The 27,232-nt window shown below is 45.8% G+C and overlaps 2 protein-coding genes across 4 annotated transcripts in view; one reads left to right on the plus strand and one right to left on the minus strand.

Annotated features, from left to right (window-relative positions):
* Positions 1–17,285, plus strand: part of MAP3K13 (mitogen-activated protein kinase kinase kinase 13) — a 164,233-nt gene extending 146,948 nt beyond the window's left edge. For 2 of the 3 annotated variants that reach the window (XM_073803977.1, XM_019946286.3), the window contains exons 12-15: positions 3,919–4,705; positions 7,152–7,222; positions 9,933–10,230; positions 11,078–17,284. In XM_073803977.1, coding sequence (XP_073660078.1) covers positions 3,919–4,705; positions 7,152–7,222; positions 9,933–10,230; positions 11,078–11,179 — 1,258 coding nt within the window. In that variant the 3' untranslated portion in view covers positions 11,180–17,284. Of the gene's footprint in view, positions 1–3,918; positions 4,706–7,151; positions 7,223–9,932; positions 10,231–11,077 lie in introns of all 3 variants that reach the window. The other variant, XM_073803978.1, reaches the window with a different exon arrangement.
* Positions 17,286–17,791: 506 nt separating this feature from the next.
* On the minus strand, positions 17,792–27,019 carry TMEM41A (transmembrane protein 41A). Its single transcript, XM_033855596.2, has 5 exons — positions 26,817–27,019; positions 24,862–25,015; positions 22,125–22,286; positions 21,573–21,711; positions 17,792–19,631 (listed from the first exon to the last, which is right to left on the minus strand). The coding sequence occupies exons 1-5, from the start codon at positions 26,933–26,935 to the stop codon at positions 19,411–19,413; spliced, it is 795 nt and encodes a 264-aa protein (XP_033711487.1). The 5' UTR covers positions 26,936–27,019; the 3' UTR covers positions 17,792–19,410.
* Positions 27,020–27,232: the final 213 nt, after the last annotated feature.

A 27,232-nucleotide genomic window follows, 5' to 3' on the forward strand; every position in this document is an offset into this window, starting at 1 on the left:
CTGAGGCTTTGATGTTTATTACCTTAGCATGGAATAATGAAAAGAGAAATGAACTGGGGGCCAAACAGACCTGGATTCAAATCCTGGCTCTGCCTATTAGAAGCTGTGTGATTTGGATCATGTCACTTGACCACTCTCAACCCCATGGGTATAGCACGTGAGATTTCTTTTTCTTTTTTTGACCCCTAGTGCACAGAATTGAGTTCACCATAATTCTTGATTTATGCAACATTGGTCCACGCATGTCCCACTTTTATTTATTCATTTAGTTAGTTCTTTTTAATAATGTAATAAGTGCCTGTAAATCCACCACCAAAAACAAAAGCAAGCACTTTGATAATCACCTGTGTCTAACCATATAGTTCCCTCATCCCACTCCTGTGTGGAACTTTCATGAGGTTTAAATAAGACAACGTGTGAAATCACCTAGGAAATCATAGTTGCTCAAAAAAAAAAAAAATGGGTTTTTTAATTGTTTTAAAAGATGCCCTTTCCCCTAATTATAACACATTTTCCTTATATTAGTTTAATTTTAGAATGCTCTTCCAGTCAGTTTTTATTACCAGACTCTGCTAGAGCCTCATTCCTCCCGAGGAATAGAGAGTTGACCCTATCCTAAATTAAAGCAAAAGAAGGAAATATCCCTTAACCTGGGTTGTAGACCCAGCAGTGAGACTTGAGCCAAATGCAGGAAGAATAAAGACAGTGAGAAAATGCAAACCAAGCGTGTATTTTAAGGCTTTCAGAACAGTGACCATTCCAACACAGCATGACTAACATAAATCTAAACTACTGAGGGATAACTACATGGATTCATTCCAGTTTTGCTTTTACTGACCATCTTCTGGTCAAGCTCTGAGAAATTGTTTTCAGTTGGCACCCGGCAAAACCTTCCAGGAATCCCAGCACCTCTCTTCTTTTGGTGTACAAACGAGGCACAGACTTCACCTGCTGGCTCCTCCCTGCAGTCTGCCGACAGTTAAAACAAAGAGCACTTTGGGAGAAAATAGTACTGTTTAATTTTTCACAGTGTGAGCTTGTGTTTACTTTCATTTTGCCTGTGAGAAATGCATTTGAAAGAGTTTGACAGCACCAGTAGATGCTTAGTCAGTGAGCTGAACCTGTCTGGAAAGGCAACCCGGAGTAGGTATTAGAGCTGCAGAGAGTTATGCTTTCAGTTGATTGCCCCTGGAAAGATTTATGTTTCAGATTACTTGGACAGTCCAGTGATTATGGAGTCAGAAGGCCAATGCCCACTGAGGCAATCAGAGAGGAGAAACCATCCACTATCCTTTAGCCTTGGTTTCAGTTTGTGTTTAGTTAGGGACTGAAAAGAGAGTCAGAGTTCAGTGATGGATCCACCAAGCCCATCACAAGTGAGTATAGTCTAATAAGATAATCTAAATACTTCATAATACGGAGAAGCTTGGAATGGAGGAAAAACTATTTCTCAGTATCCAAAAAGTTGGCTTCAAGTTGTGAGTTTTGCCATTTACTGGCTTTGTGAGAGACACAAGCCAGCTAAGTTACCCTCTGATCCCTCAGTGCCCTCATCTGTAACATGGATATTGTAATGGTAGGAAACTTGTGTTTTATATATTGTAAATTGCTTTGTCAACTGTGAAGCGCTGTCTCAGCGTTATTCTTTGCGTTTTGCACTGCCAGGTTCAATAAACACAGCCTTTACCTGACTTAATGGCACTCTCACCTTAGCTTTCTTTTAGATCCCGCCATAGCCAGTTACTCTGTAAGTATTGATAGATGCCCTAACTGGGCCTTGGAGGGCTCTCTTTCCTTAATAAAAAGCCCCAGGACCTCCTCGATCCAGATGCCTTCTGTGCCACAAGTTGGCCAGCTGACCGCAAAGCTGTGAATCTGAGACAGGAAGATGCTGACAGCAGCACAGTACCCTACCCGCCTCATCATAAACCAACTATACCTGGAACTTCTGTGCTAAGACAAGCCTTTAACTGAACTTCTCCTGAAAGAGAAGAAAAACCCATCTCCTATTGCCGGATGCCTACTGATTTCCTGTGAGCCTCTTCAAACTGTAGTCCTTAGTTCAGCATCATCTGAGAGCGTGGCTGCTAAACGCAGGCTCCTAGGCCCCATCCCAGACCCGTGCAGTCATTTCAACAAGCTCCCAAGTGATTTGTACACACCTTCAAGCTGTATTCTGACGTCCAACAAGCCAGACTGTCAAGTAGGAGAGACTTCTTGTCTGGATTCTAATAGTAATGAGCTGTGAGACCAGGAGCCACTTTGGCTGGGGTTTGGGTTCTTCATCACATAGGATGAAGGCAGGACTGCATCTGTGGTTTCCTTACAAGGTCTGGGACCCCCTAGGGCCTGAACAGAGGTGTCTCTGAGGCCACTGCAGGGGTAGAGAGGACAAGGAGGGGGAGCCCCATGGGAGGGGCTTCTGCTCTCCCTCCTCTCTTCAGCTGTTCTACTATATCTGGGTTTGGGTTTTTTAAGATATAATTGACATATAACATTATATTAATTTCAGGTGTACAACATAATGATTCAACATATGTGTATATTACAAAATGATCACCAAAATAAGTTTGGTTAACATCTATCACCACACACAGCTACAAATTTTTTTTCCTTGTGACGAGAACTTTTAAGATGTACTCTCTTAGCAAATTTCAAATATCCAATACAGTATTATTAACTATAGTTACCATGCTGTACATTACATCCCATGACTTATTTATATCATAATTGGAAGTTTGTACCTTTGACCCCCTTCACCCATATCGCCCACCCCCTATTCCCACCCCCACCTCTGGCAGCCACCAATCTGTTCTCTTACTGTATCTATTTTATATATTGGGTTTCTCATAATTCATTTGAGTAAAGGATTCTGTTGTTTTTTTTTAAAAAAAAAAAAAAAAAAAAGAGTTTGGGCCCTCCAGCTCTGAAATCTCCAGCTGATTTGTGTCTGTCTGGTCCGAAAGAAGGGTGGGGCTACTCTTTGGGAGGAAGGAGGTAGCGATACTACCTGGCATCCTAGAGTCTCTGCCCTGAATCAGTTCTTCAGTTTAGAAATCATTTATTGGTTGCCTGTGTGCCTTGGTGTTGGTGTGTGTAAGGTTTACCTGCAGGCTCTGGGTTCCTCCTGCACGTGAGCCACGTGACTAGCTCAGTGGGCTGAGAGAGGCCCTCCTCCCTTTAGGAACACGGTAGAATACCAGGTCGTTCCACATGAGCCCTTCTCTTACTGGCTCTACGCAACCTCCTGGGCTCTCTATTAATTCCCCCTCCTCTACTGCCAACCCCTTCGGCCCCTTCCTGAAACATTTATTGAGTACCTACTGTGAGCAAGACTCCTTGCTAGTGTCCTCCACATGCAAAGGTGGATATGACTTAGTAGCAGCCCTCAAGGGGACCATGTCTAGACGAAACTCCCTGAATTTAGCCTCTTGTCTAATTAACTGCGCTTTCCTTCTCTGGTCCCAGACCTCTGTCCTTTGTGATCCCTCATGGGATCCATCACCAGACAGATTTCTGATCGTGAGCAAACGCCCATGCCTGTGCCTTGGCATATTGGCACCAAGCTGAGAGCTGACACTATGAGGAAGAGGTCAAGAAGCCTGTAGGGTAAAATTAGAATTTAAAGGGGTTTGAGTACTCAGCTAGTGAAGCACAGAATAAAATCCAGAAGGAATAAAGGGAATCCTCTGTAAGTGGACATTAAGTTGTTTCTAGCTTTCTGCTATTTTAAACAATGCTTTAACATAACATCTTCCAACATACATCTTTGTGCACATCCATTATCTCCACTGGATAAATCCCTGTGTATGTAACTGCTGATTCAAAGATTATGTGTACTTTAAGGCCTGGGATACATTTCCCCAAACTTGAATGTGTCTTCATGTGTTTAAAACCAAACCTGTTCTTTTCTCCCAGGCCAGATCTGTTGAGATCTGAAGGTATCCCCAGTGTGGAAGTGGCTCCCACTGCATCCCCTTTGTCCGGAAGTCCCAAAATGTCCACCTCCAGCAGCAAGAGCCGATATCGGAGCAAACCACGCCACCGCCGCGGGAGTAGCCGAGGCAGCCATAGTGACTTTGCGGCGATCTTAAAAAGCCAGCCAGCCCGGGAAAATTCACCCCATCCCACTTACCTGCACCAGGCTCAGTCCGAATACCCTTCTCCCCATCACCGTAGTCCTCTGCAGCAGCAACACCAGCAACCCCCTCCTGCCACGTCTCAGAGTCACCGTCCCAGACTCGATATGCACGGACAGGACGTTGCAACCTGCGCCAACAACCTGAGGTATTTTGGCCCCGCGGCGGCCCTACGGAGCCCACTCAGCAGCCATGCTCAAAGACAGATGCCTGGCTCCAGCCCTGACCTCATCTCCACGGCCGTGGCAGCAGATTGCTGGAAAAGTTCTGAGCCCAACAAGGGCCAGGCTGGCCCCTGGGGCTGTTGTCAGGCTGACCCCTATGACCCCTGCCTCCAGCGCAGGCCAGAACAGCATGGGTCCGTAGACGTCCCCTCTGCCAAGCCCGTGGGGAGGAACCCCAACCTTTTCAAGCCACCAGCACACAATCCCCTCTCGGAAAATGCCCAAGGTTCTGAGAAAATGGAAGAAAAGGAATTCAGCGGCTGTGGGTCTGCATCATCCCTCAACACCTCTCATCACATCACCCCCCCAGCGCTACCTCGAAAAACAAGGCCCCTTCAGAAGGTAAGGTGTGATGACAGCCGCGGTGTGTGTCACTACCTTCAAGGAATGTCAGAGCCTGTCATATTCTATGCAGTATAAAACATACATAAAAAATATGCATTTTGTAAAAGGATGAGATAACAAAAGCATAAATAGTTTATTTACTTTTAATACTTTCCACACTGCTTAAGTGATGGACTAAGGAGTACACTTTGGAAACTCCTGAATCAGGGGACTGATTCAAATGTAGATAATTTATCAATGAAAAATAGCCATGTGTTAGCAACATGTCATCAAAATAGTTTGGAATCCGCTACTCTAGCCTAGTCCTAAGGGATGTAGCAAGAAGGAAGGCTCCCGCTATAAAACATGTTTGGGAAACAGTATTCTCTGTCCCCTCTTGGAGCTTCCTAAGCTCACATTAACAAATCCTAGGCTTTGAAAATCATGCAATAACCTTGTTTAATCCAGCACTTCCCTCACCTATGTGACCGTATTGCCTTTTTAAAATAACATCTATTAATCCCCCATGGAACTAGCTTTCTTCACAGTATCGCCTTAATTAATAACCGTCATGATCCAGCTGGTTCTCAGTCACTGAAACCTGTTCCTCGCCCACTGGCTGCCTGTGGTTTATTAGCTGGGAGGCGGGCTACCTCTCCTCCCTTGTGGGTAAGAGCCCTAACTTGGGAGTCAGACCTGAGTTCAAAGCCAGGCTCTTCCACTTATTACCTTTATGAACATCGGTTTCTAATCTATGAAATGGAGCTAATAGTGGACCCTGTCTCATTGGTTGATGTGAAGATTAAATGAGTTAATACATATAAAACATTTAGAACAGGACCTGGCACATAGCAACCTTCCAAAAATGTGAGCTCATCTTGCTAATGTGTTAAAAATAACACTATGTACGAAAAGTATTTAGCACAGAGAAAACACCCACTCAATTCTAACTACTGTTTCATATCATCATCGTTCATCAGAAGTTCCGTTGAAGGAATGAAAATGTCTAAAATGTAAATGAGGATGTTTTGGTCAACTAGACATTTACTAGAAAAGCAGTTGAAGCTGAAGGCCACTGTCTCAGAACTGTATTTCTTCCTCCGCATACAGTGCTGCTATTGACTGAGCTTTCCCAGAAATAAATTGTGTTTCAGGTAGTGCAGTGGATTTGGGCTAAGTCAGTCTCTGCTCCTCTGACCCCTAAAGCCAATAACATAATTTTTTCGTAACAACTTTATTGAGATACAATTCACATACCACACAGTCCTCCCATTTAAAGTGTATAACTCAGTTCTTTCTCTCGAGTTGTGCAGCCATCACCACAACTAATTTTAGAATATTTCCATCACCCCAAAAAGAAACCCTGCACCCTTTAGCAATCACCCCATTCCCCCGTCCCCTCCCAAGTAACATGTATCTTTGAACCATCCTGATGCCATTTTGAGGCATCCGTGGGTCTGCAGGCCACGGAACACACCCCTTCTACTTTTGGCCTCACTAAAACCACACTCCCACAGAGCAGCTTAACTTCTCTCTGCTGAGATACACTCCCACGGGTCTTCTAGGGGGAGGTGCTCATCTCCACAGTCAGGATAACTCCATCCCTGTCTTTCCTACGCAAAAAAGCACATCAGAATACAAATGGGTAAAAGTGATGGATTGTCAGAAATGACTTTAAAGGTAAATTATCCTCAATTTTTGGTACAGTTATTTGGACCTACTTACCCACCTCACAAGGGATTGTAGTAATCCCATGCATTAATGACAGTTGATCTGAAGTGGGGCTGTTCCTATGCCCTGGAAGGGAAATGGAATCTTCCCTCACAGGGAAGATCATGTTCTCAGATGGGACACTTACCCACCCTTCCAGATCAACCACAGAGCCCCAGCAATGATGAGGCCTCAGATGTCCCAACCAGAGTTCTCTTATCTGTGCCCACATGCTGACTCAGTCATGTGCTAAGCACCTACCTTGTATGCAGTGTTGTATTAATGGTGGAGGAGGAATACAGTACAACAAGATGGGGTCTGACCCTAAATAATGTATGTCTTAGTTGTAGAGATGATGTAAGCGTAATAACTATAATATTAGTGAAAAGGTGATTGGTACATAAAAGGGGAAAAAGTAGTTGTTGGGCTTTGAAGAACTAAAAGATCACCTCTTATTGGAGTCTCTATATCAGAGCCTAGAACCACAAGTGACAGTGGTTACAAGACACCACCCCAAAATCCAAGACCTCTTCTCCAGTTTCCCCTCTTCAAGTTCAGGGCCTTTCATCATGGACACCCAGGGAAAGTTGCTAAATGAATGAAGAGATATATGTTTAAAAATGACAGCAAGCTACCACTCAATGTCTTTGATGAAAATTAAATCTTTTACAAGGAGTGTGTGCGTGTGTGTGTGTGTGTGTGTAAGAGAGAGAGAGAAAGAGAAATAAGACTCTTCCCTCCTTGTTCTCCTCAGAGTGGAGATGACTCCTCTGAAGAGGAAGAAGGGGAAGTAGATAGTGAAGTTGAATTTCCACGAAGACAGAGGTAAAACCAATAAACACATGTGATTGCCTTCAGTGTAATCAGGGAAAATCCTGAGTTTGCCCTCCGGTTTGATCACAGGCTGCTTTCTAACAGCCAGCTTGTAGGGAAGTTGGAACCTACCATTGCCCATTTTGGCAGCTGGCTATGCACAGCAGATTCTAGTTTATCCAAATTCACTAGATAGGAACTGCAAGATGGGGAAAATAAATATGGATTCAAGGTTATAATTGACAACATAGTGGGCAGTTTATGAGAGATGGCTGTGCTGTTTTATGGGTAATTTTACTGATTTCTAGTGTACCTCCCTATATTAGTCTGCTCAGGCTGCCATAACAAAATACCACAGACTGGGTGACTTAAACAATGGAAATTTATTTCTCCCACTTCTGGAGGCTGGGAAGTCCAAGTTCAAGGTTCCTGGTGAGAACTCTTCCTGGGTTGCAGACAGCAGCCTTCTTGCTGTGTCCTCACATGGTGGGGGAGAGAGAGAGAGATCTTCATCTTATAAGGCCACAGACCTGTCAGATTAGGGCCCCACCCATATGACCTCATTTAACCTTAATTACCTCTTAAAGACCCTCTCTCCAGATTCAGTCACATTGTAGGTAAGGCTTCAACATATGAATTTTGGGAGGATGCAATTAAATCCATAGCACTCTCCATGCCTTGGGTTTTATACCTCAAATTGAGTATAATTAAATGAGTCGAGTCCTCCTTCCACCCATCCTTAGAAATAGCTTCCTGCCTAGCCAGCAATAATAACTTTGCTTATAGGACTAAAGAAGGACCACACCCCTCATTTCTAGAATTAAGAGCTGCCCTTTTGTAGAAGTATGGAAGGTAGTTTTCCTCCCAGGAGGCCTTTTCTGCTACTAGGCATCTGTTTTTGAAGAGGAAGCCTTTAAGAATCCCCCAGGAAGGTTTGTGTACCTACCCAGAACCAGGAATTTCCTAAAACCAAGGGACTTCTAGTACTTTGGTAAATTGTACTCCGGGTGCCTATGCTGTACACAAAATTGAAATCTGTCCTCATCCCCTGAGCTATTCCTACCACATTGCCATTGCTGTCTTGTTGTTTCCTTGGACGCTGTGTTTTCTCCTATGCAGGGACATTGAGCCCGAATAAAATGTCTTTTCATCCTCTGACCTCATTCTACAGGCATCGCAATTATGTTACTTCCAGCTTTTGTTCTTATGACCACCATTAACTCAGCCCACCTGATGGCTTCCCACCTTTCTTTCTTGCTATGATGCAAAATTTTAGTTTTACCTCACGGTTTTGCTTTTAATATTATAACATTCTTCTCTCTGTCTCCCTTCTGCATTACCAGACTTTCTTTCTCTCTTTCTTTGTTGGATCTTCATTGCTGCACGTGGGCTTTCTCTAGTTGCGGTGCGCAGGCTTCTCATTGCAGTGGCTTGTCGTGGAACACAGGCTCTAGGCGCGCAGGCTCAGTAGTTGTGGTGCAGGGGCTTAGTTGCTCCGCGACATGTGGGATCTTCCCGGACCAAGGCTCGAACCCGTGTTCCCTGCATTTGCAGGAGGATTCTTAACCACTGCGCCACCAGGGAAGCCCCTGGATTACCAGCCTTGAGAAGGTGTGAGTCCTACTTTAACTTCCGTTTCCCACATGGGCTTCCTCCATCTGGCCTCTTTTCATGTGTCCTTGATGCCACCCCCGCCCCCAGCCCATCACCTGGCCTGCCCATCACCCAAACTCAGATCATATGCCATCAAAATCGCTTTGTACTAAGAAATACAGAAAGATCAGACAATGACAGAGGGAAAGGGCAGTCTTCTCTTTTCTTATTTGTTTTGTTTGTTAAGTCAGCGTAAGCTAACAGTATTCTTATTTACTAGGCTTCTTGCAAACAATGGAAAAGAAATGAGGAACTTTCGTAAATCCCCTCCCCCTACCCCAGGAGCTTTGCCTCATCAGAGCTAAACCCAGATGTTACCTGGAATGAGCCAGCAACTGGCTGGGCAGCGCCCACAGCTGCAGAGTGAATGTTCCTTCCAAGCACATTTCTGTTGGGGGTCGGCCTTCTGGGCCGCTCTGCCCCATGAGAAACGCCCCACCATGCCCAGGCAGGTAGGGAAGGACATGGTGGTACGTGAGTAGACCTGGCCCGAGCCCAGCTCTGCTGTGTGGCCTTGAACACGTCACTTCCCTTCTCTGCCTCCAGTTTTCTGCTGTGGGAGAGGAGTCAGACCAGAGACTCTCCAAAGTCTCTTTCACCCTTGAGAACCTAGGTGGTTGATTCTCTGTGTATAAGAAGCACACTCTCAATGTGAACGTTTCCTACCACAGCGGTGTACACAGTGTCATTAGACCAGCGGATTTTCTCAGAGACCAGCGGTAGCCATCAGTTTTGGAGCGTTGTGTGGAGCCACATAAACATATAAAACAAACAGAGCTCAGATTTCTCTCTCTGTTGCTTTAAACAGTTTCTACCTTTTGGGATTTGACTCTCCCTCAGGGGCAGGAAAAAAGAACTAGATCACCTCCCACCAAGGCTGCGACTGACTGACAAGGAAAGGAAAGTAAGGACTTCCCTGGCGATCCAGTGGTTAAGATTCCACGCTTCCACTGCAGGGGGCGTGGGTTCGATCCCTGGTCAGGGAACTAAGATCCCGGGGCATGCCAAAAAAAAAAAAGGAAAGTAGCCGTTCCTGGGACTAAGTTCCTCTGGTTCTTTGTGGTTCTAGGCCCCATCGCTGTATCAGCAGCTGCCAGTCATATTCAACCTTTAGCTCTGAGAATTTCTCTGTGTCTGACGGAGAGGAAGGAAATACCAGTGACCACTCAAACAGCCCTGAGGAGTTAGTGGATAAACTCGAAGACCGCCTGGCAGAGAAGCTAGATGACCTGCTATCCCAGACGCCGGAGATCCCCATTGAGATATCCTCGCATTCAGACGGGCTGTCTGACAAGGAGTGTGCTGTGCGCCGTGTGAAGACGCAGATGTCTCTGGGCAAGCTGTGTGCGGAGGACCGTGGCTATGAGGTGGGGGGTTCTCCTCCCTTCTCCTCTCATCACTCTTCCCTTCCTGGAGCTCTTTGGGTTAGAACATGCTCAAGTCCTTAGGGCCTTTACAATCATCGTCTAGTATATAAGATAAAACAACTGCCTCCATGAAGTCAGTAGAAGTACAGAGATAACAGAGCCCCCCCAGAATGGGGGCAGTTCTCCCAAAGGAAGCACAGACACGGAACTGCTCAGGAACCCTTCATTCCAAGATTTCACTCAAGCATCACTTCCGACCCCATCTCCCAACCTGGTTAAGGGTGTGAGCTTCCCTCCTCTGTGTCCCCACCAGCCCCTACATGCTATCAGAGCACATGTAACACTTTAGTTCACAGACGGTACTGCCTTCTGAGAGGCACGATAGCATAGTGGTTGGAAGTGTAGACCCTGAAATCTGACTGCCTAGATGCAAATCTCAGCCTTTCCACTAACTCACTGTGTGACATTGGGTAAGCCACTTAACCTCGCTGTAGGTCAGTTCCCTTATCTGTAAAATGGGTATGATAACAGCCCCTATTTCATAGGGTTGTTGTGAGGATTGAGTGGATTAATAGATGTTAAAGCACTTACAGCAGTGCCTGGGACATAGTAAACAATATATGTAGGGCTTTGGGGGCACTGTTATCACTGTCATCACCTTCGTCATAATTGCCATCATCATCTTTATATGTCTTCTTTCTCCGTAAACCCCACAAGGACAGGACCTGATCTCCTTTATCTTAGCGAGCAACCCAGCACAGCGCCTGTCACATGAGAGGTGCTCAAAATATGTTTACTGAGTGATTGCAGAAAGGAATTAAGGTCTTATGTTGTCTTGACTTTGCAGAATCCTATGCAGTTTGAAGAATCGGACTGTGACTCTTCAGATGGGGAGCGTTCTGATGCCACAGTTAGGACCAATAAACACTACAGCTCTGCTACTTGGTAATGAAAGAATACCTACCCTGAAGATCTCATGACTATACTGGCATTTCACATCCATCCCACACCCAGACTCTTCCCACTCTCTCCCTGCTTTTTTGTCTGGGAAGAGAGCTGCCCCATCTTTCTTACCCCTAGACGTGAGCTGCAATAACAGGAACATGAGACTTCACAAATCTCTGGAAAAAAATATCCAAATGAAATTAAGTCTCACTGAACATTTCAATCAAGAATGGCAGGGATCTATTTTATTGAATATTCTAGCTACTGTAACACTGATATTTATTTTTGTTTGACATTTTAACACTTTGTACTGTAAAGAGTGAACTATATATGATAGAGAGAAAGACAATAATTTCTTGCAAAAAAAAGAGAGAGAGAGAGAGAAAGAAAGGAGGAAAGAACAGAAGTGGAATTCAGGAGCAACATCCTTGGGAATCTGTGGAGCCAGGAGGTATTAACTGCTGCTTGAACAGGGGACCAGTTCCTCTGGCCATAAGTGACTGAAGAAGAGCCAGAGCAAGACATACTGAACATTTTAGAAAACAAAAACAGCAAAAGAAAAGCAATTCCAGGTAATCTGTGAACAGACCACATTAAATTCACCCAGCTTGTCCAGATGGGTGATGGAAAGACCTAGACAATTTTGGAGACCAGAGACTTGCACCCAAGGCCTTTGAGGGCATGTGCTTCCTCTAGGAGGAAAAAGAAAACTGCGTGTGTCAAAGCTGATCTCATTTTTAAAACGCTGAGCAGCGTTGGTAGTGAGACTTACAGACAGTGTCCAACCTTGTCCTTGACAAATTTTCTGCTTTTTATGCTGTCAATGTCACTACCTTGGCAAATGCATTACCTTGACCAATGTGTTGATTTTTCAGACTCAAGTGCCAGTTTCCTGTAGCCTATTTCCTTTCCACCTGTTGGCCGCTTCTTTTAGGGAAAAAGGGGGCAGGGGAGGGAGAGCCTGAGGAGGAGAGAAGGAGAAGACAAAAAGAGAATGTCCAACAGTGTTGGAAGAGCAAATGTGGAATTTGTAAAAGGACATTCTCAGAATGTCTCAGTTCAACTACGTGCAGAAGATGGGATCACCCCACCCTGGAACCAGGTTGCTTGTCTACTAGAGTTTTATTGATTTAAACAGAACAGTCCTTGAAGACAGCTAGGAGGTGTGTCAGTCTGCCCGATGTCCAATCCCAAACCATCCCCCATGTTTTTATTTGTTAACTCATTCTATCCCAGAAGCTGTAGTGACTGGCTACCACTATCAGAATAAAGGCAAAATAAGCAACTTGCAAAGGGCAACCCCTCCCCTATCACGATAGCATTTTTGTTAAATGCTACTTGTAACATGTATTTGGATCAATGTAGTTTTGAATAATTGGATTTGGAAATTCATAGAAAGAACAACTGATGCTAAGCAGAGATTGGAAAAATATTGTCCAAGGCATGAGGTCCTTCCTGTCTCTAGGGTCATGGGCTCTGAGAAACATCCCAAGGTACCTCATGGTGCCTTGGCGTTAAGGAAATTTTTATCTAGAATTTTATATAAAAACAGATGTTGGCCTAGTTCCTGTCTCTGTCTCCAAAATCAGTTAAAGCCAAACAACCTCGAAGCTCAAGACCTGGAGAGGGTGGCTAGACGCTCTGATATTGCATCGGACTAGACTTCAGGAAAGACTTACATACACAGGTATTAAACCATTTCCAGTACAGATGAAAACATCACCCTCCTCTGGGTGTCACTGATTGCATTGGCCAAAAAGGAAAAGCAGGAGGGAATATAGAGCAGTTCCTTTTGCTTGTTTTGATCCCTCCATTTGTTTACACTTTATGTTGAGACATTGATTTAAAATTTAGTGTCTGTAATTTATAGCTCTTAGGTAGGCTGAAGGAAAATATTTAACTTATACAGAGAGCAGTATTGTTTCATTAAATTATTCCATTTTGTATAAATTCTGTAGCTGGACTACATGAAAGATCTTAAGTTATGGTATTATTATCTTTGTTATTTTATTTTATAATTATCTTTCTCATTTTCTGTCGATCAGAAAGTGTGGTTTATGGTGTAGCACAATGATTGTTTTTATTGCTAACCATGAATTATTATGGATTCTTATGAAGGAATGAAAATGGAACTGCCATTTGGGAGCTCCCTGGTATTTGTCTTAGCTGTATTCCCTCATTTTCTGTGTACAACAACAATCATCTGAGGATGCGTGTACCGCCCTGAGGTCCAGTGGATACGTTGTGATTTTGACTTGATCGCAAAAGCTCCTAGGTGGGCATCAGATGACTGAGTGGTGGACAAAGAGTTCAAAAGCTGTACATTTTCTCGAGTTTCTTAAGAAATAAAATCATGGGACTACATTAGAAGCACAAACAGAATTATTTAATGCCCTGAGAGGAACAGGCCTACAGGGAATCTGCATGGGGCCTGTGGGGTAGATAGTTTCAAGAACTGGCAGCATAGTTTGTAATCTCCTTCCTACTAAATCCCATTAAACCAACATTTTTCTCCTAGTTGGGAGACTATAAAAAGGAAATAAAGAGATGGCATGACCAAAGAAATGCCTAACTGTGATGTCACCCCATAGCAAGACAAGAGAAATTCTAGAATGAGGCTTAGTCTCTTAGTCACAGAGCTGGAAAAGTACCTTGAAAGCCCATATTTTTCATCCTCTGACTTCAGACCACACCATACTGTGAATCTCTCTGGTTCATTACTTCTGAGAACAGAGAGGCTACAACTCTGTGTCCTCTTTATTTATTTATTTTTTTTGATGTGGACCATTTATAAAGTCTTTATTGAATTTGTTACAATATTGCTTCTGTTCTATGTCTTGTTTTTTTGGCCGCGAAGCATGTGGGATCTTAGGTCCCCAACCAGGGATCAAACCTGCATCCCCTGCATTGGAAGGTGAAGTCTTAACCACTGGACCGCCAGGGAAGTCCCTCTGTGTCCTCTTTCTGTCCAACATACAACGCTGACCCTTCAGCGTGTCCAGGTCTTGCCCACCTGTCGTGGCCAAAGAGGAACATGAAGGTTAACGTGTCTTACCCCTTTCAGTGATGGTCTTCCTGGAAAACCCACCCCAATACCTCATAATTTTGATAACTTTTTTGAATTCCCATCTTGACTGTCTGCCATGGTAATGCCATATACCTGTCTGGATTGACTGTTATGAGCAAGTTAGCATAGCAAACAGTATTGAATATTCAAGTCATTCACTCTATTGTCAAGAGTTGAATAGGGCTTCCCTGGTGGAGCAGTGGTTGAGAGTCCGCCTGCCAATGCAGGGGACACAGGTTCGAGCCCTGGTCCGGGAAGATCCCACATGTCGTGGAGCAGCTAAGCCCATGTTCCACAACTACTGAGCCTGTGCTCTAGAGCCCGCGAGCCACAACTACTGAGCCCATGAGCCGCAACTACTGAAGCCCGCATGCCTAGAGCCTGAGCTCCACAACAAGAGAAGCCACCACAATGAGAAGCCCGCACACCACAACGAAGAGTAGCCCCCGCTCGCCGCAACTCGAGAAAGCCCGCACACAGCAACAAAGACCCAACGCAGCCAAAAATAAATAAATAAATTTATTTTTAAAAAAAAAGTTGAATAAAGTTCCACGTTGAACATTTTACTTATTTTTTAGTAGAAGTGACTAGAGGCTTCAGAGAACAGTGTCTTTAGTCTAGGTTAAAAGAGAAATGCCTTCTCTATCCCAGGCTACCCTTCACTGCCTGCCTTGAAATAACCAGCACAATTTTGAATTAGTGTGTGTTTCTTTGAGAACAACTCCACAGTCATCTGAAGAGTGGAACGAAGAGCTCAGGGAATTTAAGAGCTAATTCTTCAGTCTGACAACTGGGTGGCAGTGCTTTAAGGAATCACAGGACTATGATTTCAAGCTTCATTGTTGATCAAAAGTTTAACCCCCTTGAAGTGAATTCCACATTCATTTAGCATCTGGTTTTGACTGACTGCAAGATAATGAGTTTTTATTTGTTTTGCAGATGGGCATTTGGTTCTGATTCCTATCTATTTCTAGATCATGTCCTCTGAATAACAATTCCTCTTAAAATTGCTTGGCAGAGGGACTGAGAAGCCTGCATCCTCCTTTGCAGTTATAATAGACCTTACCACCACTAAAGTTTGGACCTGTTGGTGAGATTGTGGGGAGCACCTACCCAGGGAGGTGAAGGTGTTAACTGTGTTGTATGATGGTTCGGTATGACCAGCTTGAAGTTCACATATTTTAAAACTTTAGTATCAACAAATCCATCCTTCTAGAATTAAGGATATTTTAGTAGGGTTTAATAAGTACACTGGACTTCCACTTAAAGGCCTCATTGTACTAAATTTTCCTCTTACCCTAAGTAATAATAGATTTGATGATTTGGGGTTTTCCTGGTACCAACCCAATTTTCAATGCCCTCTCCCACTGTGGAGCATTGACTTTTTCCAGTGTGAATGCATTCTTATCGATCAAAAGATTTACCCTTTTTTTCCATGCCCTTTTGTCTCAATCCGCCCCCCTTCCTTAAAATGTTTCTACTTGAACTTCCTGTGACTGAATTCTACAAATTCCAAGGAATTCCTGCCCTGCTCTGCAGTATAGTGCCCTATGTTGTATTTTGTTTTTCTACCAAGCCAGAAACCAAAATACCACCTCATACCACCATCTGCCATCTCCACCCTCAATACCCAAGACCGTGGTATTTATTGATCACCATATTCTTTCCTACTGAGCCTGGACATGGCCTCAGAACCTCTCACAACACAGCATTTGGAGCCATAATTGGCACTTGATTGGAATTGGTGTGCAAGGGGAGATCTGTTTGCTGTCCCAGCTCTAACCTCATAATTAATTTCCTAAGGTGGTTTGAGATCTCGAGTTAGCCCTGATGGGAGAATGACAGGATATACCAGTGTACTCCTTATAGATCCCACCCTACAGCTATCAGGGGGCAGCACCAATGACAGCAAAAAGGCCATGTGCCTCCACCCACTGCCCTTTTGGAGTACGATTCCAATTGTATATTGAATTCCAAAATGTCTCTTCATTTACATCATTTCATTGTTAAATGAGCATGTTCCTCCACCACCTTCTATAAACAGAAAGTTAATACAAGTCCCAGTTACTTGCTTCTTCCTTAGACTCTATGAGACTGATGTACCAAAACGTGACATTCTTTTCAAGACTCTGACTTGTACTGTCAGTATGAATTTAGTGCCTTTCTAGGCAGCATATTTTTCTTCATTGCTGATTTCATAGAATAAATGTCCTAATATACTCACATCGCCAATGTTAGCAGCCTCACAGACTAGCACATAAGAATCACATTAGTCTGCCTGTTTGCATGTTACAGCCAATACTGCAAGCACCTATTCAAACTGGAAGGAACTAGACTGCCAAATGGAGGACCCCTGTGGAACCTGGAACACTTCTCAGGGACAGGTGGCAGAAGAGGGGAGCTCTGAAATCACTGTTCTGAGAAATAGGGTAACCCCAAAAGGGTTAGGTTAAGGCTTTTGTTAACTGTCACGTAACCGGAGCATGCTGGCAGGATTTCACACAGGGCCAAGCCCCCAAGCAGACGGTAAGGCCACTGTAAGAAAACGTCCGGCCAAATCCCAGGCCTACTCGCTAGAGCCACTTCACAGCACTCAGGGGCACGCTGGCTCCTGGCCCCAGGCTGCTGCCCAGTGACCAGACACACAGGGTCCTCCCGTGGTTGCAGACCAGAGGGAACCCCACCAGAAGGCGCAGGCTAATAGGAAGATGTCCCTTATTGACCGCATCGCCCGGGTAGCTCACTACCTCGAGCGACCACTTCTCAGAGTCTGGAAGTGGGACGACCCACTTTGATTCTTGATTGCAATAATTTGAGTTCCTTTCAATTTGGAGCAAATTAACTTTTTTTGTAGTCAAGTCTCAGAATGATCTCCCTCATCTGTGTCCTCTGAGGTCTCCGGTACTGTTAGTTCCCCTGCTCCCTGTGTGGGTTCTGATGCCGGCTCCCTCTTTGTATTGAACAATTGTACAGCGATGGGAACAAGAGCGACTATCAAAGCAAACAAATGCATGGAATTAAACAAAAAGTGTACTTCACTGTTTTCTGTCCTGTCTTTTCCTTATAGGTACTGTTTGTGTCCTGAGAGCTGCCTTCACAAGTCTCAGTATTTGTCAGAACTTACAGGAAAGGAAGACTTTACATGACTGGGTCTCCCGCAGCCAGGAAAAATAGGTGATGGGAAAAGCTGGTTTCTGGGGCTCTTTCGTCAGACACATCCACAGAAGGAAGAGATGACCATGATTTTCTTTGGTTATCGTCTCTTGGTGATTATTCTGTCGTATCCTAGACAGGCACTCTTCTTCTTCCCTACGACTTTCCTGCTGCCCATCTTACAGCTACTTCTGTGGTATTAGTACCCTATTATAAAGTATGCATACGAGGGAAAAGGCAAAAGTGAAAATCTGGCTTCCAGTGTGTACAACTGGTAAGAAGCTTGAGAGTAGAAAGCTAAGACACCACTTTGGATTGTCTGATTTTCAGCCAATCCTGATTCCCACTGGCAATGGGAATTGAAAGTTAGCAACATGTATAAACACACACCACACAGAATATTTATATCCATTTATTTGGGAAATTGCTTTGCCTGTAAACTCACAACTGATAAGGCACATTGTTGCAAAATCACGGGGGAGATGGGAGAGAGACCAATCCAAGGATCTGGATAAAGGGCAAAGGGCCATACTTTCAATAGTGTAGAGAGCTTCCTTGTGTCCCCCCTTCCCTCCTCCTACTTCACAACACAAAGAGCCACGGATCTCCAAGTCCAGTTGGCATCCTCCTCACTCCCACTCTTGTTATCAAGCTTCTTTTAAAGCAACACATCCTTAAAAATGAAGTCCTTGTTGTGTTTTTTGGATTATACCATGTCCAAAAAACACTGCTTGGAAATTCATTCTCTGTCATGAATTCCCAAGAATTCATGTAGAACAACTGGTCTACATTAAAGCCTTGGCAAGATTCTTGGCCAAGCCAAATCAAAAACCCAGCAGATGGTGCCCAGGGACAACAGTTCTGCTAAGAAATGATGAGTTACTCCTGTAGGGTACAGGATCCCAGAGCTGGCCATTTTAGGTGCCAAGGCCCTTCTGTCCTTGGAAGCATGAACAGGTCTGTGCCAATTCAATCCTGCAGCCATAGGAAGCCATGACAGCTACAGATCATTAAAATACAACACAACAAATTAATCCAAAACCAAATTCTCCCCTTAATTCACCTGAATTAAAAGATAAAATAGAATTATTCCCTCAGTTATTCTCAGGAAATGACAAAATGAAAAAAAGCATTCAGAGGGTATACTGGGTGATATTGGAGTGTACTGAATCCATTGTCCCAGCAAGACAGAGGAGGGATTTCCACACAGAAAGGACAGACTAGAAAATGTACTCACAGTCATTTGGTTCAAGTGAGTCAAGGGTTCTGCCCATCCAGATGGGTAAGAACTTCTCCAGAGTATTCATAACATACAGAGTTTGCTCCACTGATATTCAATAGTCTGTTTGCAATCAGCTGAATTGTCAGGACATGCAAACAAGAGGAGATGTGACATATGTGGTAACATCAGTGCGTCTGAACACAAAGAGCATCACAGCAATCACTGTGGTTTTGAGCTGTACATGGAAATCCCATGCAGTTTGTCAGCTTGTTTCCTCTGATTTATGGAAGAGGTAGGTCATCAGCAAAACAGTGCAGAAGGATCACTCTTCAGGAGACTAACAAGATGAAGAGTGGTGTCAGTGATGTGGGTTCACATGTCATTATCTACACTAATCATGTCCACGAGGGACGTAAAAGGATAACACCTGTCACAACAGCTGATCACTGTGCAGACGAGGCGCCCTGGACAAGGGCAATCGGCAGCCTCTCCCGAAGCAGCTCAGGGCTTGGCCTGAGTTCCTTGTTATTCAGTAAAATACAAACAGGATTTGCTAGGAGGCCATCCATTTTGCAGAGTGTCCTGCTAAATCAGGGCTGCCTTGAGAACCTGATATAATTCACTTTCTAGAGCACAGAGTGTCCTTCATGACAAGACAGTGCACACAGAAGAATAGTGTCTAAATCAACTGTTGAGAATAATTTAAAAACAATGAGGGGCTTCAGAGGACCACGCCCATTACACAAATAAATAAACAGTAGAGTCCAGGGATGAGGCAACCAAAAGATCCAGATCAGGTGTACTTTCTACTATTTAGATGATGAGCGTTGCTCGTTTCATTCAAATGTAGGTCCTTCTGACTGAATTTTTTAATGAGGGTTCCAGGAACTAAGGCCACCAGGGCAATGGCCAACAGCTTAAAGGCAGTTTCCCAGGAGAAAAGAGCATCCAGAGAAGTCAGGGTTGACAGGATGGAGCCCGTCTGCACACAGATGAAATTATATGGAATCAAACCTTGAAGAAGAAAAGGGAAAGAGCCTGTTACTGGGGAGCAGGAAAATGAAGAACAATAGTCCTTCAGAAATGTCACCAGGAATTCACAACAGTGACTCCAGTTTTGTACTGTTTTTGCCCAATTCCTGACCTCTAAACATATTACGTCTTTCCCTTCTTTTCCACTCTTGCCCCTCCTTTCCTCACTTCCCACATACATTTGTCTCATTCAGCAAAAGGACTTGAGATGGTTCACAAAATATATATACTACAGTAAGATTAGACATTTTTTTAAATAGGAAAAAACAAAATGAATGGAGAATAAAACAAAATGAGAGAAGAATAAACAAAGTACAGTTAGTACTTAAGCAAAAATGCATAAAGTTCACTCATTTGCTAGAGGTGACCCCAAATTTGGTTCTGAGCGCCCAACAGCCAAAGTAAAGAGAAGCACCAGCATTATGAGGTTTACAGTACGCCTGTGATAAAAACAGGTTTCTTAGAAGCAGTAGTACTACTCATGTTCTGTACTGTATGTAAGAGGTCATCAAATCCACTGGATCCCACAAGTCTGACTGGTGGCTAGAGAGGCTGGTTGTATAACAAACCCCTGGTGAAGTTGTTAAAAACACATCCTCAGGGCTTCCCTGGTGGCGCAGTGGTTGAGAGTCTGCCTGCCGATGCAGGAGACGCGGGTTCGTGCCCCGGTCCGGGAGGATCCCACGTGCCACAGAGCGGCTGGGCCCGTGAGCCATGGCCGCTGAGCCTGCGTGTCTGGGGCCTGTGCTCCGCGATGGGAGAGGCCACAGCAGTGAGAGGCCCGCGTACCGCAAAAAAAAAAAAAAAAAAAAACCACATCCTCGGGTAACACCCCAGGGATTCTGGTTACCTGGGTCTGGGGTAGAACCCAGGAACCTGCATTCTAACAGCCTCTCCTGACCCCCACTCCCAAGATTCTGATTGGTTTGGGACTCCCTGATGATCTGATCCACTCCTCTAGTAGATGATGCCTCAAGATCATAGACTCATGAAGGTCACACAGCTTGTCAGAAGGGTAACTAGAATCTCAGTCTCTGGAGTCCTTCCAAGTCTCGTGCCACCTGGGTGATTACAGGCTGCTAACAGAGGTGCTGAGGCATGCTGTCTAAAAGGCTGTCTGACAGAATTAGCCGTGGTAGATTCTGCTTCAATTTAAGATCTCAACTTCTCTCAGGAATTCCCTATTAATAGCAGCTGCTCAACCACAGATTTGTCATGTCTGACCCAGAGCCCTGAGTAGCCTTCCCTTCCATGTTCTAAAGAAGGGTTAAGAGAGGAGACCCTTGCCTTAGGTTTAGAGAGGGTGGTTTGCTTCCAGTGTGGAGAAAGTAAGTCAGTGATTTTACAGGCTGTTAACAATTTTACCATTCAGATGGTTCAAAGCTCATACTTAGAGAAACACTGCTCTAGTCCTAGCCCCTCATTTGGCCAAGTGGCCCATGAGGGTAAGGAGCTTGTTGAAGGTCATACAATTGTCAAAAGGCAAGAAGGAACCGCACTAGTACCAGCTCTTCCTAAGGCAGATCTTAATCAAAACGGGCCAAAGCCAAACAGGAAGCCCCTTGCTCTGACCCTTCCCCTGCCTCCACTTGCCTTCTGCCCACGTCCCCTCACTCCAACTCTGCTTTTACTGAGCCCTTACTATGGGCCAAGATGTGTGTGTTACACAGATTACTCTTCTAATCCCAGGGCCTGGCACAGTGCTTGGCACACAATAGGCATTAAATACAGTTACAGAATGAACAATCCCTATTTTTTCCAGAAGTATTTTTATGGGTTTTCATGTTCAAGCCCGAGTAGGTCTGCAGTCAGGAACAATTACTTTAGATAAGGCCTTTCGATGCTCTTCATGAGCCTGTGCTCGCAGAGGCAGGCACATGCCCAGGACAACTGTGAGACTCAAATTTACACACCACGTCTTACCGATAAGAACAGAGAAGAAAAACTGCACGATGGGGATGTTCAGAATTGGGGCCGAGAGGTTCAAGAACCAGTTTGGCGTCATGGGGAAAAGTCTCAAAAACAGTAAGAAAAAAAACAAGCTGTTTCTGTTCTCCTCCACCTGTAGCCAAAGAAGACAAGGCCATTAAGAAGCAGAAAGAGTCTCCAGGTATTGAAAATCTGTTAATGCCGGGCACTGTTCTACATACTCTATTTTACATATTCTATAAATTCCAGAGCAGAGATTCTTTTCCTCATTTTTTAAGTGGAGGTACCTGAGGCTCAGAAAAGTCAGGAACCTGCCCAAAGACACAGGCTCAGAAAAGTCAGGAACCTGCCCAAAGACACAGAGTTGGTAGTGATGGAGCTGGGATTTGAGCTCAGATCTGCGTCTCCTGGAGACATCAACAGGACCCCTGGGACATCCTGAGGCAGGATAGAGGAACACTGTGGGAGATCTCTGCCCCTACTCCCCTCAGGGCCACGTGGTAACTTTCTGGGGGCCCGGCACTTAGATGTACCCCCTCGCCTTACCTTCCTCTGCAGCAGGGCCACTCTGTCAGGAAAATAGGAGACCACCAGCTGTTTGCCAAAAACACTGGAGAGCAGGTAGCAGCATGTGGCACCCACCGAGGTCAGCACACAGCACAGCAGAAGCCCCAGCCATGGCCCAAACAAAGCACCGGCTAAAACATTCTGCAAAGAAAACAAATCCTCTGCCATGAGAACATCTGGCAGCTACCAGCCATCTTGTCCTGGAGCCCAAGAGTCCTAGGTTCCCTCCTCCTTCAGTGATTTTCCTGGAGAAAACCTAACTCCCACTCTAAAGAGATGAATGAAAAGTGATGAAGGGGCTTCCCTGGTGGCACAGTGGTTAAGAATCCGCCTGCCAATGCAGGGGACACGGGTTCAAGCCCTGGTCCAGAAGATCCCACATGGGCGCTCTAGAGCCCATGAGCCACAACTACTGAAGCCCGCGTGCCACAACTACCGAAGCCTGCGCGCCTAGAGCCTGTGCTCTGCAACAAGAGAAGCCACCACAATGAGAAGCCCGCGCACCGCAATAAAGAGTAGCCCCCGCTCGCCGCAACTAGAGAAAGCCCAGGTGCAGCAATGAAGACCCAACACAACCAAAAATAAATAAATTTTTTAAAGAAAAGAAAAAAAGTGATGAAGGAGCTGGGAACTACAGCCCCCGGCCTCAGTCTCCTCACCTTTGAAACTGGGAAGAAGATTAAAACCTCAGCGGGCGAGACAATTAAATGGGGAAATCTGTGTATACAGCCCCCAGCCTGCCACTTGGGCTGTGCAAGGCCCCGCCAGCCCTGGTGCCCTAGGAAGAGGCAGCAATGAAGCTCACAAGTTATTTCTGCTACTTTAAATAAACACAAACCATGAATTTTCCCTCAGGAAGACCTCCTAAGCTTTAGAAAATGTCTCATGTCTTTCCTTCCTATAGGAATTACTTCTCTATAATGCTAACACTGGGGGTTCCATGTTGACCAGAGTTCTAGCTGACACTCAAAAAAGCCTTAGATTGACAAAAATGGAAAAGTGAACTAATACTTCCTAAGTGCAGTTTGGCTGGTAGACATCATCCTGCCAAACATGGGATCCAAGAGAGAAAGTAAAAGGGGAACCTGGAAGTGAGAAGGTGGGGATCTCCTCAGCACCTACTATGTGCTTGACTACAGGTCTGATTTAATCCCCACTATGACCCTGTTTAGTATACCATCCTCACCCCTTCTATAGGTGCAAGATTAAGTATCGTGCCCAGAGTCACACGAGGCAGAGACAGGATTCACCTCCAGGTAGCAGCTGGCTCTTCGCCCTGAAGAGGGATCAGCTCAAGAGAGAAAGAGGTACAGGGGAAGCCCCAGGAGTCAGTCCCTGGCCTCAAGCACCATACACACCCCCATCTCTCTTGGCAGAATGTGTTTGCTTTTCTTCCAGTTTCTAACAAACTGCTTAGGTGGATCCAGCCTGAGCTGAATGTTGGGGCCGGAGGGAGAAGCAGGGCAGAAGGAAGCTTTCAAGTCTTCCTGCTCAGTCACCCAATCATTCAACAAGTGCAACAAGTGCCAGGCAGCACACCATCACCGTGCCAGCCCCTCTGCACCCACTGTGTCATTTAATCCTCCCATGTAACAATCCTAGGGGGTTACATAGGAGAATGCCGGTTCTACAGATGAGGAAACAGCATTAGAGAAGTTAAATGACTTGCTCAGGGTTACACAGCTGGGATTCAGACCCAAAGCCATAACAGACATATACATTTATACCAACCAGCTTAAAATGCTGCTGGGAGGACAGCACAGATTCTTCTGTATCATCTGAGATGGCAACTGATGAGAAGCACCCAAGAGCCCCAGCACAAGCCCAGGTCTAACACTGTGGCTCCCGAGAGCCAGGGGGCCGCCCGGACAACCAGAATGACTCGTCCTCTCCACACAGGGAGACTTCCCAATCCTCTACAGCCTAACATCACCATGAACAACCTGCATCTGTTCGTCAAACATTTATAAAGGCACTTCCCTGGGCCAGGCAAAGAAGCACATAGGCTGAGAATAAGGAACAGGTCCTGACCTCAAGGAACTCACAGACTAGTGGAGAAAAAAGATTTTAAAAGAATCACCAGGGACTTCCCTGATGGCGCGGTGGTTCAGAGTCCGCCTGCCGATGCAGGGGACACGGGTTCGTGCCCCGGTCCGGGAAGATCCCACATGCCGCGGAGCGGCTGGGCCCATGAGCCATGGCCGCTGAGCCTGCGCGTCCGGAGCCTGTGCTCCGCAATGGGAGAGGCCGCAACAGTGAGAGGCCCGCGTACCACAAAAAATTTTAAAAAATTTAAAAAAAAAAGAAACACCAACATGCGGAGGGGGAGAGGTCTCAAGGACAGTGCTCCACACCTATCCAATCCTTAGAAACAAAAGCAGCATACCTGAGAGGAAAGGCAGGCTCTGGAGCTGGGCGGATGTGGGTTCAGACCTCAGCCCAACCCCCTCCTGGGACGGTTACTTAACTTCTCACCATTCATTTCCTTATCTGTAAAATGTGGATAAAATTGCCCATTGTTGGCTCTTAGGAGAATTAAATAAGGTCGTGCAGGTAAAGCAACTAGGACAGTGCCTGACACAGGGAAAGCCATCAACAAATGGTAGCCACAGTAGTCTGTCCTCTGGACCGTAGGATCTGCAGCCTAAGGGCCCCTCTACAAAGACAGAAGGTGGCTTCCCGGGAGGCAGGCACAGGAGGAGGACAGGATACTGACCAGGAAGCTGGAGCCAGGGATGGCAAAGCCCTGTTTGTAGAGGTAGGCACTGCAGAAAAGCAGGAACACGTAGGCCTGATGCTCCTTCCGGTACTCTTGAAGGACCTCGGAGAGTTCCCGCAGCTCGGCCAGGTCCGAGGGGAACCACAGTGACCTGAGATTTGGAAAAGCAGATGGAAACAAGAGTCCAGATCAGCCTAATACCTAATAAAGTCACTTGTTGTGTCTTCTTTCCAAAGTAGGTTTATAAATGTGACCATCATCTGGTCTGCTGGGAACACACACTTAATGGGAGGCCAGAATAATGGATGACCTGATATAACACAGCAGAGGCAAGAAGAGCCTTGGTTTGGAAGCAAGGGACCTGGCATAGCATCTCAACTCTGCTACTGTCCAGTTGTGTGATCTCAGGCTAGTCCCTGAGCCTCAGTTTCCTTATCGGAAAAATGAGGGGTTGAAGGTGGATAATCACTAAGTTCCCTCTTAGCTCTCAGGTTTTATGAACTATTCTTAAGAGGCAAATGGATTAATTTCTAGGCAAGTACTAAACGTCCTAAACTGCCTTTCTTTCTAGGAGTACCCCCTCCCCCTAAGCTTTAGGCCAAGGACAATTCAAACTTCACAGTGCTCCAAAGTTACTAGGTAAAACGACTGCTTTATCAGTCACAAAAGAGCCAATTAAAGGTTCCCTGGGAAAGTATATTTGTCCATACCATAAACATAATCTTCTTGATAATATGTCAGGCTTGGAACCAACCCTTTCAAAGAGCCTGCTTTTCACCCTGCCTCTCTATATGATCCTCAGTGCACTCTGAACCCTGTACAAGGGTTACAGTGTAAAGGCTACCTTGCCTCTGCCAGCTGAACAACTCTTGAATCCATCAATGATCAATTATAAGCAAACCCTCCTGTTTCTCATCAGAATATTTCTCTTAGTATGTCTGACACCCACAGCAGAGTCTTCCCAGCTAGAGTAAAAGAATACAGTCACTGAAAACAGCTGTCCTAATATTCAAACATCAGTAACATCCTTGACACACTTCCATTAACTTTATAAACAGTATGCTGGTTTATCACGACAAATCAGCCCGGTAGGTATTTGTACTGCCTCCTGCCTCAACCTGTCAGGGAGTAAAAGGAAAAGAGCAGAGACAGCCAAGAAAAGACAGCAGATAATTAATTAGTGAATAATTTAAAGTTGTCTATCAACGTTTCTCCTGAAGACCGGATGCCTTAAAGCCCCAAGGGCAGACCTGACAGAAGTGTAGTGAAGTGAAGTGGGGAGGACGATGGAGTGAGGCTGAGAGCAGTCGTTAAGAAGGGGCTGCGGGCCGCATAGCACAGGGAGATCAGTTCGGTGCTTTGTGACCACCTGGAGGGGTAGGGAGGGTGGGAGGGAGGGAGACGCATGAGGGAAGAGATATGGGAACATATGTATATGTATAACTGATTCATTTTGTTATAAAGCAGAAACTAACACACCATTGTAAAGCAATTATACCCCAATAAAGATGTTAAAAAAAAGAAGAGGCTGCGGGTCCACATAGAGGCGAAGGTCGGATGCAAACGGGGATCAGGGCTGGGCCTGGGAAGGCGACGGGAACACCGCTGAAGAGGCGATCCAATGGCGGGAACAGAGGTGCTCCAGCAGGATCCACCCAAGGTAGGGCGCCGCGTTTCCCTCCGCAAATCACCACCCCAAAGGCACCAGAGAGCACTCCCGCGCAGCCGGCAGCACGCAGGTCCCAGACAGGGCCAGGCCCCGCTCTCGTCCACCCGGTCTGCCCAAGACCGTGTAGACGCGGCCCAATCTCCAGTCCCAGAACTGAACCCCAAATCCCAGCCCCCGATGCCTCCGATCCAGGAACCCGAAAATCCGATTCCTAGACCCCATCCTCGGACCTGGCTCCCTTCCTCTGACCCGAACCCCGGCCCCCGTCACCGCCGCCACGCACCTGTCTCCAGCCTCCTTATCTGTGCCCAGTGTCGACCCGCGGGGCAGTCGCGTCGACAGCAAGTACAGGGCGAAGGTGCAGCCGGCAAAGACCAGGAGGAGGCCGAGCACGGGGCGCATCTCGGCGCCAGCAGTACCCGGACCCGCCCCGCCGCGGAGGAGCCTGGAAGCAGCGCCAGGAACCTCGCTGCTAGCGGACTGCTACAGCGGAGCGCGTTAGTGGACGGACAGGGGCGGGGGTCCGCTCCAGGCCCCGCCCCCATATCCTGGCCCCACCCCCGGCCCGGATTCCGCGTGCAGTTGGCTCCAGAGTCCAGCAGAAAGCTGTCTTGCAGCCCCTCTGCGCTTGCGTCTGCCCTCCTTCCGCCTGTATATCTTTTTCTTACGTTTATATCTGTCCCGTTCTCCACTTATTTG

The sequence above is a fragment of the Tursiops truncatus genome, chromosome 4 (assembly GCF_011762595.2).
Source record: "Tursiops truncatus isolate mTurTru1 chromosome 4, mTurTru1.mat.Y, whole genome shotgun sequence".
NCBI classification, from domain to species: Eukaryota; Metazoa; Chordata; class Mammalia; order Artiodactyla; family Delphinidae; genus Tursiops; species Tursiops truncatus.

Bases quoted from the DNA above. Each gene is read 5' to 3' on its own strand.
- TMEM41A (XM_033855596.2), bottom strand. From the start codon at position 26,935: ATGCGCCCCGTGCTCGGCCTCCTCCTGGTCTTTGCCGGCTGCACCTTC. The intron at 21,712-22,124 runs GTAAGGCGAGGG...CTTTGGCTACAG, and splicing joins TGGCCCTGCTGCAGAGGAAG to GTGGAGGAGAACAGAAACAG. The intron at 19,632-21,572 runs GTAAGACGTGGT...TTCTTCTTCAAG, and splicing joins TTTCTTCTCTGTTCTTATCG to GTTTGATTCCATATAATTTC.